This window comes from Rhinopithecus roxellana, chromosome 3 (genome assembly GCF_007565055.1).
Source record: "Rhinopithecus roxellana isolate Shanxi Qingling chromosome 3, ASM756505v1, whole genome shotgun sequence".
Classification (NCBI taxonomy): Eukaryota; Metazoa; Chordata; class Mammalia; order Primates; family Cercopithecidae; genus Rhinopithecus; species Rhinopithecus roxellana.
Genome location: NC_044551.1, coordinates 58,824,004 through 58,840,607, shown reverse-complemented (window position 1 = coordinate 58,840,607; position 16,604 = coordinate 58,824,004). Strand labels below are relative to the sequence as shown.

At 35.7% G+C, this 16,604-nt stretch overlaps 1 protein-coding gene and 2 pseudogenes across 2 annotated transcripts in view; 2 read left to right on the top strand and 1 right to left on the bottom strand.

Annotated features, from left to right (window-relative positions):
- The window catches only part of TRIM23 (tripartite motif containing 23), a 35,035-nt gene extending 20,519 nt beyond the window's left edge, over positions 1 to 14,516 (top strand). Inside the window, exons 8-11 of one of the 2 annotated variants that reach the window (XM_010367705.2) lie at positions 7,670 to 7,799; positions 8,327 to 8,437; positions 9,898 to 10,022; positions 12,497 to 14,516. In XM_010367705.2, the coding sequence (XP_010366007.1) occupies positions 7,670 to 7,799; positions 8,327 to 8,437; positions 9,898 to 10,022; positions 12,497 to 12,676 (546 nt within the window). In that variant the 3' untranslated portion in view covers positions 12,677 to 14,516. The remainder of the gene's footprint in view (positions 1 to 7,669; positions 7,800 to 8,326; positions 8,438 to 9,897; positions 10,023 to 12,496) is intronic. The other variant, XM_030926686.1, reaches the window with a different exon arrangement.
- Positions 107 to 207, top strand: LOC115896608 (annotated as a pseudogene).
- A 413-nt stretch (positions 14,517 to 14,929) lies between the features above and the next one.
- Positions 14,930 to 15,076, bottom strand: LOC115896745 (annotated as a pseudogene).
- Between the last annotated feature and the right edge of the window lie 1,528 nt (positions 15,077 to 16,604).

Genomic DNA, 16,604 nt, shown 5'->3' with positions numbered 1-16,604 from the left:
CATAATTGATTTACATTTCATGATAATCACCATAGAGAGACAACCATGAAATTCATGCATTAGGGGCTTTTTAAGAAAACTTTTATCAGTGAGAAATAGAAATGGTGTGCTCATTTCGGCAGCACATATACTAAAATTGGAATAAGAAGATTAGCATGGCCCCTGTGCAAGAATGACACACAAATTTGTGAAGTGCACCATATTTTTAAATTTAAAAAAGTAAAAATAAGAAAATATAAATAGTATATATATGGTATATATAATGAATCTTCCTATATCCATCACCCACTTGAGCAATTATAAACTTATTTCATCTCCCCTTTTACCTACTCCTTTTTCTACCTGCAATCTCCCAGTGTATTTTGAAGCAAATCCTAATATCATATTATTTCATCCCAACATCTTATTTCATCTATGAAATATTTTAGGGTGTATCTTCAAAAGATAAGGACTCTTTTTAAAAACACAATTGGGGCCAGGTGCGGTGACTCACACCTGTAATCCCAGCACTTTGGGAGGCCGAGGCGGGTGGATCACCTGAGGTCAGGAGTTCGAGACCAGCCTGACCAACATGGAGAAACCCTGTCTCTACTAAAAATACAAAATTTTTTGGCTTAGTGCTGCATGCTTGTAATCCCAGCTACTTGGGAGGCTGAGGCAGGAGAATCACTTGAAACCAGGGGGTGGAGGTTACAGTGAGGTGAGATCACGCCACTGCACTCCAGCCTGGGTAGCAAGAGCAAAACTCCGCCTCAAAAACAAAACAAACATAATTGGGCATAGTGGCATACCTTATAGGCCCAGTTACTCAGGAGGCTGAGGCAAGAGGATGGTTTGAGCCCAAGACTTCAAGACCAGCCTGGGCAATATAGTGAAATTCCCATCACTTAAATAAAAAGCCAAAATATCATTATTACACAAAAAAAGTTTAATAATGAATCTCTAATATTTTCACTAATATTATCAACTATGGTTAGTATTCCAATTTCCCAGATTGTTTTCAAAACAATTTTTTTAATGGTTGCTTTATTTTAGATACAATCCAAGCAAGTTTCATACTTGGGATTTGGTTGATATATTTAAGCTTCTTTTAAAGTGGCTTCTCCCTGATTAAAAAATGTTCATGTGTACCATTTTGCTTTCTATTTTTAGGGGCTGTTTTTTAAAAAAATTAATTATGTTTTCACAATTATGTGAAATGTTTATGTGATCCAGAGTCAAATGTCCAAAGCAAGGTTTATTCACAGAAATCTAGCTTTTATACCTGTTCCTTCTACCCTTTTTACTTCGTTCCCCATAGAAAATCATTTAGAATTTTTTCTTAGTTTTAGTCATCATTTTAAAAAGTATAGAGAAATATGTTTATATATTTGTATGTACACTACTTGGATTTAAAAGGTGGAATACCTTACACACTTTTTTTTCCTGCTCTTTTCACTTAACTGTACATCCTAAACGTCACTCTGTAGCAGTATAAAGTGACATTTTTTGTTCCTTGCTCCAGCTGCAAGGTACTTCATTGTGAGGATATATCACATTTATTTATTGTGGTAAAAAACACATAATAAAAAATTTGCTATCTAAACCATTTAAAAGTGTACAGTTCAGTACTGCTAAGTATATTCACATTGTTAAACATATCCAGAAATTTTTCATTTTGTAAAACTGAAACTATACCCTTTAAACAATTCCCTTCTGCCCCCTCTCATTGGTCCCTAGTAACTACTATTGTATTTTCCCTTATTAATTTGACTAGATACCTCATATAAGTGGAATCATAGAGTATTTGCCTTTTTGTGGCTGGCTTATTCCACTTGGCCTGTCGTCAAAATTCATCCATATCGTAGCATGTGAAAGGATTTTCTTCCATTTTAAGGCTGAGTAATATTCCATTGTATGTGTGATATGGTTTGGCTGTGTCCCCACCCAAATCTCAACTTGAATTGTATCTCCCAGGATTCCCACATGTTGTGGGAGGGACTGAGGGGGAGATAATTGAATAATGGAGGCCGGTCTTTCCCGTGCTATTCTTGTGATATTGAATAAATCTCATGAACTCTGATGGGCTTATTAGGGGTTTCCGCTTTTGCTTCTTCCTCATTTTTCTCTTGTCACCACCATGTAAGAAGTGCCTTTTGCCCCCCTCAATTCTGAGGCCTCCCCAGCCATGTGGAACTGTAAGTCCAATTAAACCTCTTTTTGTTCCCAGTTTCGGGTACGTCTATCGGCAGCGTGAAAATGGACTAATACAGTAAATTGGTACCAGTAGAGTGGGGCGTTGCTGAAAGGATACTCAAAAATGTGCAAATAACTTTGGGTAACAGGTAGAGGTTGGAACAGTTTGGAGGGCTAAGAAGAAGACAGGAAAATGTGGGAAAGTTTGGAACTTCTAGAGACTCGTTGAATGACTTTGACAAAAGTACTGATAATGATGTGGACAATGAAATCCAGGCTGAGGTATTCTAAGAGGGAGACTAGGAACTTGTTGGGAACTGGAACAAAGATGACTCTTGTTATGTTTTAGCAAAGAGACTGGTGGCATTTGCCTAGAGATTTGTGGAACTTTGAACTTGAGAGAGATGATTTAGGGTATCTGGCAGAAGAAATTTCTAAGCAGCAAAGCATTCAAGAAGTGACTTGGGTTCTGTTAAAGGCCTTCAGTTTTATAAGGGAAGCAGAGCATAAGAGTTTGGAAAATTTGCAGCCTGATTGTGCGATAGAAAAGAAAAACCCATTTTCTGGGGAAAAATTCAAGGCGGCTGCAGAAATTTGTGTAAGTAGCAAGGAACCTAATGTTAATACCTAAGACCAAAGGGAAAATGTCTACAGGCCATGTCAGAGACCTTCATGGCAGCACGTCCCATCACAGGCCTGGAGGCCCAGGAGGAAAAGGTAGTTTCGTGGGCTGGGCCCGGGGTCCCCATGCTGTGTGCAGCCTAGGGACTTGGTGCCCTGTGTCCCAGACACTCCAGCTGTGGCTGAAAGGGGCCAACGTAGAGCTCAGGCTGTGGCTTCAGACGGTGGAATCCCCCAGCCTTGGCAGCTTCTGTGTAGTGTTGAGCCTGTGGGTGCACAGAAATCAAGAACTGAGGTTTGGGAACCTCTGCTTAGATTTCAGAAGATGCATGGAAACACCTAGATGCCTAGGCAGAAGTTTGCTGTAGGGGCAGGGTTTGGAGGGGCCAGGGGCAGAATGATATGCTTCGGCTGTGCCCCCACCCAAATCTCAACTTGAATTGTATATCCCAGAATCCCCACGTTTTGTAGGAGGGACCCAGGGTGAGGTAATTGAATCATGGGAGCTGGTCTTTCCTGTGCTATTCTCGTGATAGTGATTAAGTCTCACGAGATCTTATGGGTTTATCAGGGGTTTCCACTTTTGCTTCTTCCTCATTTTTCTCTTGCCGCTGCCATGTGAGAAGTGCTTTTTGCCTCCTGTCATGATTCTGAGGCCTCCCCAGCCATGTGGAACTATAAGTCTAATTAAACCTCTTTTTCTTCTCAGTTTCGGGTATGTCTTTATCAGCAGCATGAAAATGGACTAATACAATGTGTATACCACATTTTATGTGTTCATTCATCTGTTGATGGAAACTTGAGTTGCTTTTACTTCTTGGTTTACTGGGAATAGTGCTGCTGTGCACGTGAGTGTAAAAATATCTCCTCAAGACCCTGCTTTCATGGTCTTTTGGATATATACCCAGAAGTGAAGTTGGTAGATCATATAGTAGTTCTGTTTTTAATTTTTTGAGGAAACACCATACTGTTTTCCATAATGGTTGCACCATATTACAATTCCACCAGTGGTGCACAGGATGCAATTTCTCCACATTTTCACCAACACTTGTTATTTTCTGTTTTTGGATAGTAGCCATCCTGATTGGTTTGAAATGATACCTTATTTGTTTTGATATCCATATCTCTGATGACTAATGCTGTTGACCATCTTTTCATATAATTGTTGGCCATCTGTATATTGCCTTGAATATGTCTATTTCAATCCTTCACTCACTTTTTGATTGAGTTGACTATTTTTGTTGTTTAATTGTAGGAGTTCTTTATATATTCAGGATATTAATTCCCTATCAGATCTGTGACTTTCAAATACTTTCTCCCATTTCATAGGTTGATTTTTCACTGTTAATTGTGTCATTTTATGCACAAAAAATTTTAAATTTGATGTGGTCTCATTTGTTTTTGCTTTTTTTTTTTTTTAAAACTGTGCTTTTGGTATATCCATGAAGTCATTCTCAAATGTAATGTCATGAGGCTTTTCCTCTGTTTTTTCTTCTAGGAGTTTTATGGTTTGGGGTCTTAAGTTTATGGCTTTAATCCATTTTGAGTTAATTTTTGTAGGTGGCGTAAGATACACAACATCCTTTTGCGTGTAGCTATCCAGTTTCCCCGCATCATTTATTGAAGAGACTGTCTATTCATTGAGTGGTCCTGGTACCCTTGTTGAAGATCATGTGACCCTATTCCTGAGGGTTTATTTCTGGGCTCTCTCTTCTATTCTGTTGGTTTGTATGTCTCATCTTTATGCCAGTACCACATAGTTTTCATTATTGAAGCTGATATGGCTTGGATCTATGTTCCTGTCCAAATCTTATGTCCAGTTGTAATCCCCAATGTTGAAGTGGGGCCTGGTTGGAGGTGATTGGATCATGGGGGCAGTTTCTCATGAATGGTTTAGTATCATCCCCCTTGGTACTGTCTTTGCCATAATAGGTGAGTTCTCATGAGATCTGATCTTTTAAAACTGTGTGGCACCTCCCCCACCCTCTTGCTCCTGCTCCTGCCATGTGAAATGTGTCACTCCCTCTTTGCTTTCCACGATGATTGTGAGTTTCCTGAGGCTTCCCCTGAAGCCAGACGGATGCCAGCATCATGCTTCCTGTACAGCCTATGGAACTGTGAGCCAATTAAACTTTTCTTATAAATTACCCAGTCTTAGGTATTTCTTTAGAGCAGTGCAAAAACAGAACAATATATTAGCTTTGTGATATATTTCGAAGTAAGGACTTGTGAGTCCTCCAACTTTTTTCTTTTTCAAAATTGTTTTGGCTATTCAGGATCACTTGAGCTTCAATATAAATTTTAGCTTAATTTTTTCTATCTCTGCAAAAAACATGATTGGGATTTTGATAGGGATTGCATTGAATCTATATAAATTACCTGGGGTAGTATTCACTTCTTAATATTATGTCTTTCAATCCATGGACATGGAATGTCTATTTATGTCTTAATTTATTTTAGCAATGTTTTGTAGTTTTTAGTGTACAAGTCTTTCACCCTCTTGGTTAGGTATATGCCTACATATTACATTGGTGCAAAAGTAATTGTGGTTTTTGCCATTAAAAGTATTGGCAAAAGCCACAGTTACTTTTGCACCAATATAATATCCAAGTCTTTCACCATCTTGGTTGAGTTTATTCCTAAGTATCTTAAACTTTTTTTTTTCTCTACATGTTCAGAGAAACTTCTTTAGTCATGAACTATCCCTGAAAGTATAATTTTGATGTGATTGTAAGTAGAATTGTTTTCTTAATTTCCTTTTGGGATTTTTATCATTAATGTATAGAAATGCAACTGATATTCATGTTGATTTTATATCCTGAAACTTTGTTGACTTTATTTATTCTTTCTAATAGGTCTTTTTGTGTGGACTGTTCAGGGTTTTCTACATACAAGATCATATCATCTGTGAAGAGATAAAATTTTACATCTTCCTTTACAATTTGGATGACTTTTGTTATTTTTCTTGCCTAATTACTCTGTAGGCATCTTCTTGTTCTTCGTCTTAGAGAAAAAGCTTTCAGTTTTTTGAGTATGATGTTAGCTATGGGCATTTCATATATAGTGTATGTTACACTGAGGCAGTTTCCTTCTATTCCTAGTTTGTCAAATGTTTTTATTGTGAAAGAGTATTGAATTTTGTTAAATGTTTTTTCTGCAACTATTGAGATGATTACGTGTTTTTTTTACCTCTCATTCTGTGTATTACACTGATTGATGAGGAATAATTCTTGCCTTCCAGGTATAAAGCCCATTTAGTCATGGTGTACAATCCCTTTAATGTGTGTTTTTTTGTTTTTATTTTTTTTGAGGCGGAGTTTTGCTCTTGTTGCCCAGGCTAGAGTGCAGTGGCGCGATCTTGGCTCACTGCAACCTCTGCCTTCTGGGTTCAAGTGATTCTCCTGCCTCAGCCTCCCGAGTAGCTGGGATTACAGGCATGCGCCACCATGCCTGGGTAATTTTGTATTTTTAGTAGAGACAGGGTTTCTCCATGTTGGTCAGGCTGGTCTCGAACTCTTGACCTCAGGTGATCCACCCCCCTCAGCCTCCCAAAGTGCTGGGATTACAGGCGTGAGCCACTGTGCCTGGCCTAATGTGCTGTTGAATTCAGTTTGCTAGTATTTTGTAGTTTCCTCCTGGTTGCACCTCATCCTCACTATGTCAGATATGGGGAATGGCAGGGATGAGTGCACAGAATGCCCCAAATTTTATTACCCCTTTCACTGGAATGCCTTCTTGGTTTTATGGCTTGGGTGCTGTAGCTTCTTAACTATTCTCTAGAGTTCTCACAGAAGTAGTTCTATTCCGTATATTGTTTTATTTCTGAGGTGTATAACTGGACTTAAGTATAGATTTGGAGCCATCATATAGATGGTAATTAAAGCTCGTGAAGAGAGTGAAAATATGTAGAATGAGAAGGGGCCTCATACAGACCTTCAAGAATACCAACATTTAAGAGCTAGATAAAAGAAAAATTAGAAGGAGCATCCAAAAATGGGATAAAACCAAACCAGGAAAAGTTTGTATCATAAAAGCCAAGCAAAGAGTGCTCAAAGGAGTAGGCAAAAACAACACATACATTTTGGGAACTGTTGTAAGAACTTTTGTATGTATTTTTAAAAATTAATCCTTTTAATAATCCTATGTAAATTTTGTGCTATTTTAATCTTCCTTTTATGAGATGAAAGAAGTGAAGCAGAGAAATCATGTAGCTAGTAATATATAAAAATGTTCAATATAGCATTATTTGTAATATCATAAAACCAGAAATTACCTAAAATCTATCAGTTGGGGGTTTAAATTATGGTTTATGAAATGTAAAGAAGCCATTAAAAGAAAAAGGTTGGTCCATATGTATTGAAAGGATTCCATAATATACTGTTGAGTGAAACACATTAGTTTCAATGTGTGGGTGATACTTTTTTTTTAAAAAAAATTGTTTTGTTTGTGTATGTTGGCCAGTATGTGCATGGGAAAGTGTCTGTAGGAATATACATCAGATTCATAGCAGAGATTTCTGGGAATTGAGCAGCACTTTTCATTTTAATTAATTTAGCCCTATCGTGAGTTTTTTAGTATAGCATAAAAACATGTTTAAATAAGATTTAAAGAGGATTCATTTGAGTTAGAAAATCTGAGAAAATTAAGTGGGTGTGTTATATTCTGTTATACAAAGACAAAGTGGTCAGTTTTACTAAGGAAAGATTTAGCCATAGAGAAGGAGTTCATCTTCTTGAGATCATGGGATTTTGAGGAATACAATTCAGATTGCAATGGTTGAGGAATGAATAGGAGATGTAGAAATAATAAAGGTGCTAAATGCTATTACTTCCTAACTGCATGTCAAACATATTTAAAAATATTTAAATCATAGGATAATCGAGTTCACATTGGACCAAAAATGGAAATTCGGGTCGTTACATTAGGATTGGATGGTGCTGGAAAAACTACTATCTTGTTTAAGTTAAAACAGGATGAATTCATGCAGCCCATTCCAACAATTGGTAAGTATGAATATTGGTTTTTACCTTAAAGGACAGTTAATAGACAAACCCTAGCTTACAGCCAAGTTCTTGGGGTCTTATTTGATACTGATCTGTCATGGTGGGCTCTTTTCTGGCTCTAAGATATCAGCATCTCAGAGAAAAAAATGTAAGATTGTATGGCTAGGGGATTGAAATGTGGATGGGGATAAAAAGAAGAATCAGAGTATTGGTGGGACAGTTGGAAGGAATAGAGGATTGATGATCCTGGCTGAGGGTGTGGGGTGGGGGTAGTAGTGGAACAGAACTTGAAGGTACATGGATCCCAAGGTCCTCAGGACCTTGGTGGAGGTTTAGAGGGCTAGGAGCTGTTACAGGTATACATTCTCCATGTAGGAGTAGGAATGGGGTTGATTAGGCTTCAGTAGATATTGCTACATATGTATAATTGATAAGTCACAGTTATAAACTGGGGGGTTGTCTGTGTTTGATGTGTCATTCATTGTAAATATAAATATAGTATAAAAGTAACTTTTTTTTAAAAACAGGTTTTAATGTGGAAACTGTAGAATATAAAAATCTGAAATTCACTATTTGGGATGTAGGTGGAAAACACAAATTAAGACCATTGTGGAAACATTATTACCTCAATACTCAAGGTGAGAGTTAAAAATGACATTTAATTTTTCACATTTTTAGGATGACAGTTTTCAGTGTACTGATTTAACTAGCAAAGCTGATACTTACGATTAAGTCCTTGACTGTATACTTAAGTACCGGTGGCCAGTTTCTTATCTTGTTAAAAATGAAAGTAGAAAGATTACGATATGTACTTTTAGTTTATTCCTGATAAACCATTATTACAGAATAAAAATCATATGTACCTTAGATACATAGTCAGTTAAGAGTACTCTTGCTTCTCTTAACAGAGAATGTATATTATCAGTATTATATGGGTGTGATTGCTGGTAGTGTCGTGGTATAGAGTTGAATTTATGTTGTATGATTCTGCTGAATTCAGTTAAACTCAACATTTATCCCATTATAATCTCACTATAGCCCCACTCCCACATTTCTTTCACAAATAGTTGTTACCTGCAGAAGAATTTACAGTGGCTTGCTTTTGACCAAACTGTATTATATCATATGTATACTCTACATAGGTTTTCGTCACATTTGGGTCTTATTCTACACTTTTGCCTCATAGACCCCAACATAGAGTTTACGCTCATGCCACTTATTCTGTATGTTATCCTGCTTTCCACCAAGATGAGAGACTGAACAATTATTTTTACTTTGGGATTTTTGGTATTTAGTATGAGCCATAATTAATAGAAAACATGTATTTTGTTTTTGAGACAGAATCTTGCTTTGTTGCCCAGGCAGGAGTGCAGTGGCATGATTGCAGTTCACTGTCACCTCTGTCTCCTGGGCTCAAGCAGTCTTCCCACCTTAGCCTTCCAAGTAGCTAGGACTACAGGTGTGTGCCACCACATTCAGCTAATTTTTAACTTGTTTTTTTGTTAGAGACAAGGTCTCACTATATTGCCCAGGGGTCTCAAACTCCTGGGCTCAAGTGATCCTCTCACCTCAGCCTCCCAAAGTGCTGGGATTGTAGTTGTGAGCCACTGTGCCCTGCAAAAATGAAATTTTGAATATGAGGAATGGTTGAAAAGTCTGGGGATAGTTAACTTAGACATAATACTTTGGAGAGATAAAAATGGTGATGGTTTTTATCTTTTAGTCTTTTATTCAAAGACTAAATATTACAAAAGTAGTATTCGAAGAACGAGTAGCATCAGTAGGTAGAGGATCATGTGGCCTATTTTGAAATTTGTTATGTAAAAAATGTTATTTGATATACAGACCAATTTGTATTTGATAGAGCAAGTGTTGTAAATCCTTTCACAGATGGGGAGACTAAACCTGAGAAGTTATGTAAACTACTTGAAATCATATCGTTAATTTTTTGCCATACTAGGCAGACTCTGTGTGAAAATAATGATGGTAGACAAACTCTAACCATAACATAATAATTATATCATTAAATATTTGGTTCATTTACTGAACTTTAGCAAGTGACTAATTAGTATTTTGGGTTTTTTGTTTCTTTGGGTAGCTGTTGTGTTTGTTGTAGATAGCAGTCATAGAGACAGAATTAGTGAAGCACACAGCGAACTTGCAAAGTTGTTAACAGAAAAAGAACTCCGAGATGCTCTGCTCCTGATTTTTGCTAACAAACAGGTAATGCATCTTTATATTGGAATATTTATTTTAGTAGTTTTGTGCATGTTATAAGGTAACTGGAAATATTTCAGAAGACAGTCAGTTCCATAGATACTTATAAAGTTTCTTCTGTGTATTTTGAGTACAATCTATGTGAAAATGCTATACTGGGTACCTGGGAGTATACAAAATAGAAATAAGGTAGTTAATGCTCACCAGAAACTCTTGTGTATGCATATGAACCCATAAATGAGATTTGAATACAAAGAAAACTGATAAGTAACTTCAGTAACACAGTGTTATGGGAATTAGGAGAGTAGTTCTAAATGTGGCATGTTGTAAGATTGTAAAATGTAGGATTTGAGTTGAAATTATGGATGAGGCTGAGTCAGTATGTGAAAGGAAGAACATCATAGAGAAGATAATAGCATGAATGTTTTTAGTTTAGGGAATATCAAGCAGATCTATATGTCAGGTCCAGGTAGAGGATGAAGAGAATTTAGAATAACAGACAAGGCTGTGCTGTAAAGGTCTGAAAGGGCTAGACTGAGAAATTTAGGTTTTATTCTATGAGCAAAGAGGAGTCATCAGAATGTTGGATTAGTGGGTAATAAGATCATAGCAGTGTTTTAATACTGTAATTCTGGGGGTAGAATGAATCAGAGCAAAGGACTGGAGACAGGGAGATGCAGTAAGTTGCTTAAATAATTCAAGTGAGCATTAACAAGAGTCTGATTTTGATGAATAGAAAGGCGGAGGCAGATGGAAAAGACTTTGAGGCAGAACTGGTGACTGAATAGAGAGGATGAAGGACTGGGAGTAGCTGAAGATTCCTAGACCTTGAGCCTTTCTAAGAGGATGAGATGCTTTTAAGTAGAGGTAGAAGGAGAGTGGAAGTGGAGCAGAGGAGATGTCATGGGAGGGGAAGAGTAGGATGAAGAATAAAGAATTTTCCCCTTAATAAAAAAAAGCAAACTATTAAGAACTGGTATATTTAAGACATGCAAATAAGTCAGTGAAATACCATTTTGTGCTCATCAGATAAAGATGAAAGTGTTTTGTAATTCTCAGGCTTATATACACTATTACTATTATTATTATTATTGAGATTGAGTCTTGCTCTGTCACCAGGCTGGAGTGCGGTGGCACAACCTCTGCTCACTGCAGCCTCCCCCTCCTTGGTTCAAGCGATTCTCCTGTCACAGCCTCCCAAGTAGTTGGGATTACAGGTGCTTGCTACCACGCCCGGCTAATTTTTGTATTTTTAATAGATTCGAGGTTTCATCGTGTTGGTCAGGCTGGTCTCAAACTCCTGACCTCAAGTGATCTGCCCGCCTCATCCTCCCACTGTTGGTAGGTTATTAAACTGAGACATTTTCTTGGAGGACAATTTGGCAATACTCATCAAAGTCCTTTACTTTGCAATTCTACCTTTATGTATCTGGTAGACAAATATCCAGAGGTTATCCTACAGATAACTTTGCAAATATACATAAAGGTATGTCAACTTATTTTTGTGTATGTATGCTTATGTACGTGTGTGTATATATATGGATTTATAATAGCACACAAGCACAAAACTTCAATCTGAACATTCAGTATAGGACTGGTTAAATTATGTTGCAGCCACACAATGGAAGGGAATTCTGAGCAGACCATCTGTGCTGATAATGAAAAGATACTCATCTTCAACATGTTTACGTAAAAAACAAAAAACTCTTTAAGTTATAGAAAGTCTAAACTATGTTCCTGTTTGTGTCTATTTGCATGAGTGTGCATGGAAATTTTCTGGAAAAATATGTTGTTACTGGTGGTTGCTCCTGGGAAGTTGGGGCAATGGGTGTTCAGAGTGGGAATGTAGTGAACTCTTCAATATATAACCCTATATATAAGCCATTTATTAAGGTTTCCATGTGTTAATTTTTTTTTTTTTTAAGTTGATGCCTTACATTTAGGCAGGCCGGGCGTGGTGGCTCATGCCTGTAATCCTTGCATTTTGGGAGGCTGAGGTTGGTGGATCACTTGAGGTCAGGAGTTCGAGACCAGCCTGGCTAACATGGTGAAACCCCATCTCTACTAAAAATACAAAAAAATTAGCCGGGCATGGTGGCACGTGCCTGTAATCCCAGCTACTTGGGATGCCAAAGCAGGAGAATCGCTTGAACCAGGAGGCAGAGGTTGCAGTGAGCCAAGATCATGTCACTGCACTCCAGCCTGGGTGACAGAGTGAGACTCTGTCTCATAAGATAAAAAAATTACTTAGGCAGTATGTTTCCATTTAGGTTGCAAGGCCTTTATTGATTTCGTTGTTAAGCTAGCCTTACAAAATATATACATACACACACATATAAATTAGTTAAACCAAACTATTTTTTTCTATTCTTACTAATCTCAGAATAATTACTGAAAGATGAATCTATGTTTTTTGTTTAGGCTTCTGTTAGAACAAATAATTTGGATGGACTGATAAAAAATATGTGTATATCTTTCAGGATGTTGCTGGAGCACTGTCAGTAGAAGAAATCACTGAACTACTCAGTCTCCATAAATTATGCTGTGGCCGTAGCTGGTATATTCAGGGCTGTGATGCTCGAAGTGGTATGGGACTGTATGAAGGGTTGGACTGGCTCTCACGGCAACTTGTGGCTGCTGGAGTATTGGATGTTGCTTGATTTTAAATGCAGCAGTTGTCTGAAGTTTTATGGTTAAGAGTAACTTTGCAACTAATATGTTTTAAGAAATTATACATCTCAAAAGATGGTAATTTAGGATATATATATATAAATATAAAGGAATCTTGGATTGGATTGGGAATTCAGCACATTGCTTTAAAAAAATTTGTGGCAAAATTAAATTTCTAACTGAGCAGATTAGATTGAATTAAATAGAAATTTATTGAATATACATTATTTTAAAAAGTATATTTGTTATTTAAGTTTTTCAGATAATGTGACCAATGTACTGGGAAAGAGGTAGTCACAGAGAAAGGGTAAGTGAAGGTTTATTCTTTCAGTGAAAAAAAAATAGCCAATTGAGTGCCTAATGAGACCTCTGTTGAAGCAAGTGAAGTATAGCTTCTTTTAACCTGCCTTTTCACTGAATGTTGGCAGTATTTACTAGTAGAAATGACAGTTGCTTAATGAAATAGAATCCAAACTACATCTTTGGATAATAGGATTACTTTATGTTTATGTTCAGTTAACAGAACACCTTTAATGCTAAGAACTATAAGGTATAGAAAATTAATATTTTATATAGTGTTTTATTAACTTTCTCCTACAGCATTTTGTATAAAACACAGTGAGACAGAAGTGTTACCTAATTAGGCTTGTCAGATTAGTAATAAACTGAACAGTAATAAAACTGTGAAAGTAACTGGATCTTCATTTATGAAAGACCCATTTTCAGGACCGAACCTAGGTCAGAGTTCTAAATTGGTCCTTCTATTTTCAACATATTTAAAGTAATATTTCTTTCTAATATAATACTGCATCCTTTGTGGGAATGACTATAGGTAAAATGTAGTAAGTTACACAGAACCAGGGTTGGCTTTATGTAAAAGCTAGTGACCTAAATAGAAAACGAACTTTAAGAGAAGTTGTTAGTACAGTGGGGAATGCTTATTACTTACTTCAAACTGTTTCCCAAAATAAGTGCATTTATTTTGACAATAAAACTTAAGGCTCTTCATGAAAAGGCCTTGAAAAGTTACTCTAGAGGAAAAATGTCTAAAGGAAAAAAAAATCTTTTAAAAGTTTAATACCTTTTAATTAATTAATTATTAATTAATTAAAACTGAATTAATTATTCAGTGTTGTGAGTAAATAAAAATGTGTGCTCTTTACTGTTTTTCATTTTTAAAGGATACTCTCATTATGGAAGCACGATTTATTTAAATAGGTACATTAAGATTTTGTGTTTTTTTTTAAATGTTCTGATACATTAGGATGAAGTTAAATCTTAAATCTCATTAGTTGAATTGTTATAAGGACAGTGATGTCTGGTAACAAGATGTGACTTTTTGGTAGCACTGTTTTGGTTCAGCCTTTTCAAATCTATTTTTGTTTAAAAACAATACAACTTTTAAAAAACAAAGCATTAAAAAAAAGCCTATCAGTGTTATGGTCAATATGTAAATAAGTAAATATAATATTTCATCCTTCATTTTTCAGGTAAAAGGTCATGCTGTTACAAGTGTAGTTTGTGTGCATAAGTAATACTTCTGAATTAAATTATTTAATATTTGACTGATTTCAATAACTGTGAAAAATAAAAAAGGTGTTGTATTGCTTGTGAGAACTTGAACTGTACTAGTTAACTGAAGAAAAAAAAGTGTAACACTAAGGTGAACTTGCTTCCCTTTTCACCAATTTTGCTAAACTTTGTAATGCATTGTTAGCATATAACTGAACACAATTTAAAAATTGTGCCTACACCTGATTATAATGTATGTATAACAGTAGGTGTTTGTGTGTGATTCCTTTTTAAAGAAATATTTTCCTCAAGCTCCTATTACTATTTGTGGTTGTGGTTGTATTATTTCACTAATCATTAGTTAAGACTGTGCTAGTCTCCCCTGGGAAACTAAGAAGACAGCTGTTTTAAATACAGTATATTAGAATTTTCCTAATAGCTCTGAATTTCTGTATTAGGTCTAAATATTACTGTATGGTTATATAAAGCAGGTATGTCAAGTGTATAGCCCTAGTCTATAATTCAGGAATGCTTTATAACCATCAGAAGTCATTATTTGCACTACATATATGATAAGTATAGACAGCAATAAAATGTTAAGATCATTTTTAAGAAGTCCTATCATTCTTGAAAGTCTCTTTCTTGAACCATCTATCTAGTATTATTGTTAGTTAGTAACCAATTTAAGTCATTATTTGTGCTGTAGTTGAGAGAAAATAAAACAAAATGGGTATGGGTTGACATGCCTGTCAAATTTGATATAGTTTATTTGATACAGCAAAATTTTAGAAATAACGTTTTGAATTTGCAACATAGGCCACATTTACTTATGAGAACAGATACTGCACTTGATCTTAGCCAAAAGGCCGAGAAGTGAAGTGAAACTTTGTTACTGCCTTTTAAATTTTAAATGTAAACTTGTTTCATAAGAAACATTTTAAATGACCATTTTAGAAAATGGCTTGCAAAACTTAGCCATAGCTCATGAACTAATACTGCTAAGAGAAAGGCTTTTTATGTAACATTGGGATACTTCTCAATTGACAAAGTGGTAGCAGGGCAGAAGACAGCTGTATTCTTCCCTAAAATAATAAAGGATGAAAAGGACTAATGAATAAGAATGAAATTATATCCTGATAACTTAAAACATGCTTTTAAAAAGACATGGACAATGTATGTTTTTAGGTCTGCCGATTTTTTGGCATTAATGGAAAAATTCATTAGTCAAATATGGTTTTCACTCAAAGCAAAATAATTGTATTTGTTGAGGAATGAGGCATCATCACCACTTGGTGGCAATATTACCAAAAATTTAGATTAAATTTTTAGGAATGAATAAAGCTAGGTAGGTAAGTCTAAACAACTAAAATTAGAAAGAAACAGTAAATGTCACATTGAAAAGTCATTTTCATGTCCAACTTTAAGTTCTACTTTTAAAAAGGAGCATACATTACAGGAGCACAATCTGGCATAATCTCCTATTTCACAAGTTTGTAGCACAAAATAAATAAAGAATCCTGCTGATCAATAGAAGGAAAAGTTTAAGCAGATTTAAAACTTCAGAATATAAATTCCCTACACAGGTCTGTTGAGCATGTTCTTCCTGTAAGTTTCTGAAAGAGTCTTTCTGGAATCGAAGTAGTGGGTCTTAATAGTTATGAACTAAGTTATAAGCGTAAGTGAAGAAATCAGTATAAGAATTTGTGCTCATATTATTTTACTGCTCCAATTTCTACTAATCTCTCCATTGTTAGATACCAAAATTTTTATGTATACTTCTTAATGGTATATTTTCTACAGATAGAACTTGAGGACAGAAAAAACTGTTTACCTATTTTAGAAAAATAATCTGAAAGAGTAATCAACCTGCATACAATAAACCAAGGACTCGGGTATTCACTTATTCTGAATCTTTCATTTGAAAGAATATTTCGTAATTATTAAGGAATATAACACTTTGACCAAAGTGACTTCTTGTTTATTGAGGCTTTACTTACCACTACTTACTAAACAATTATCAAAAGACTAAAATATTTGGCATTAAAACCTTGCAAAACAAAGGAAATGACATATAATATCAGATCCTAGTATTTTTTCTTGGAGGAGGGATGTGCACTCCTCTAAACATAAGGGCAGAGTATCTGGCATGTATTCAAAAAGTAAAGCACAGGTGTGTACCACTGTCATTATTTAATAGGGTTGTCATTGCACAGGATACCTTCTAAGACCTCTAGTGGATGCCTGAAACTTCAGATGATACTAAGCCCCATATATATTGTTTTTTCCTATATATATATCTATGATAAGGTTTAATTTATCAATTAGGCACGGTAAGAGATTAACAACAATAAAATAGAATAACTATAGCAGTATACTATAATAAAAGTTATGTGAATGTGGTCTTGC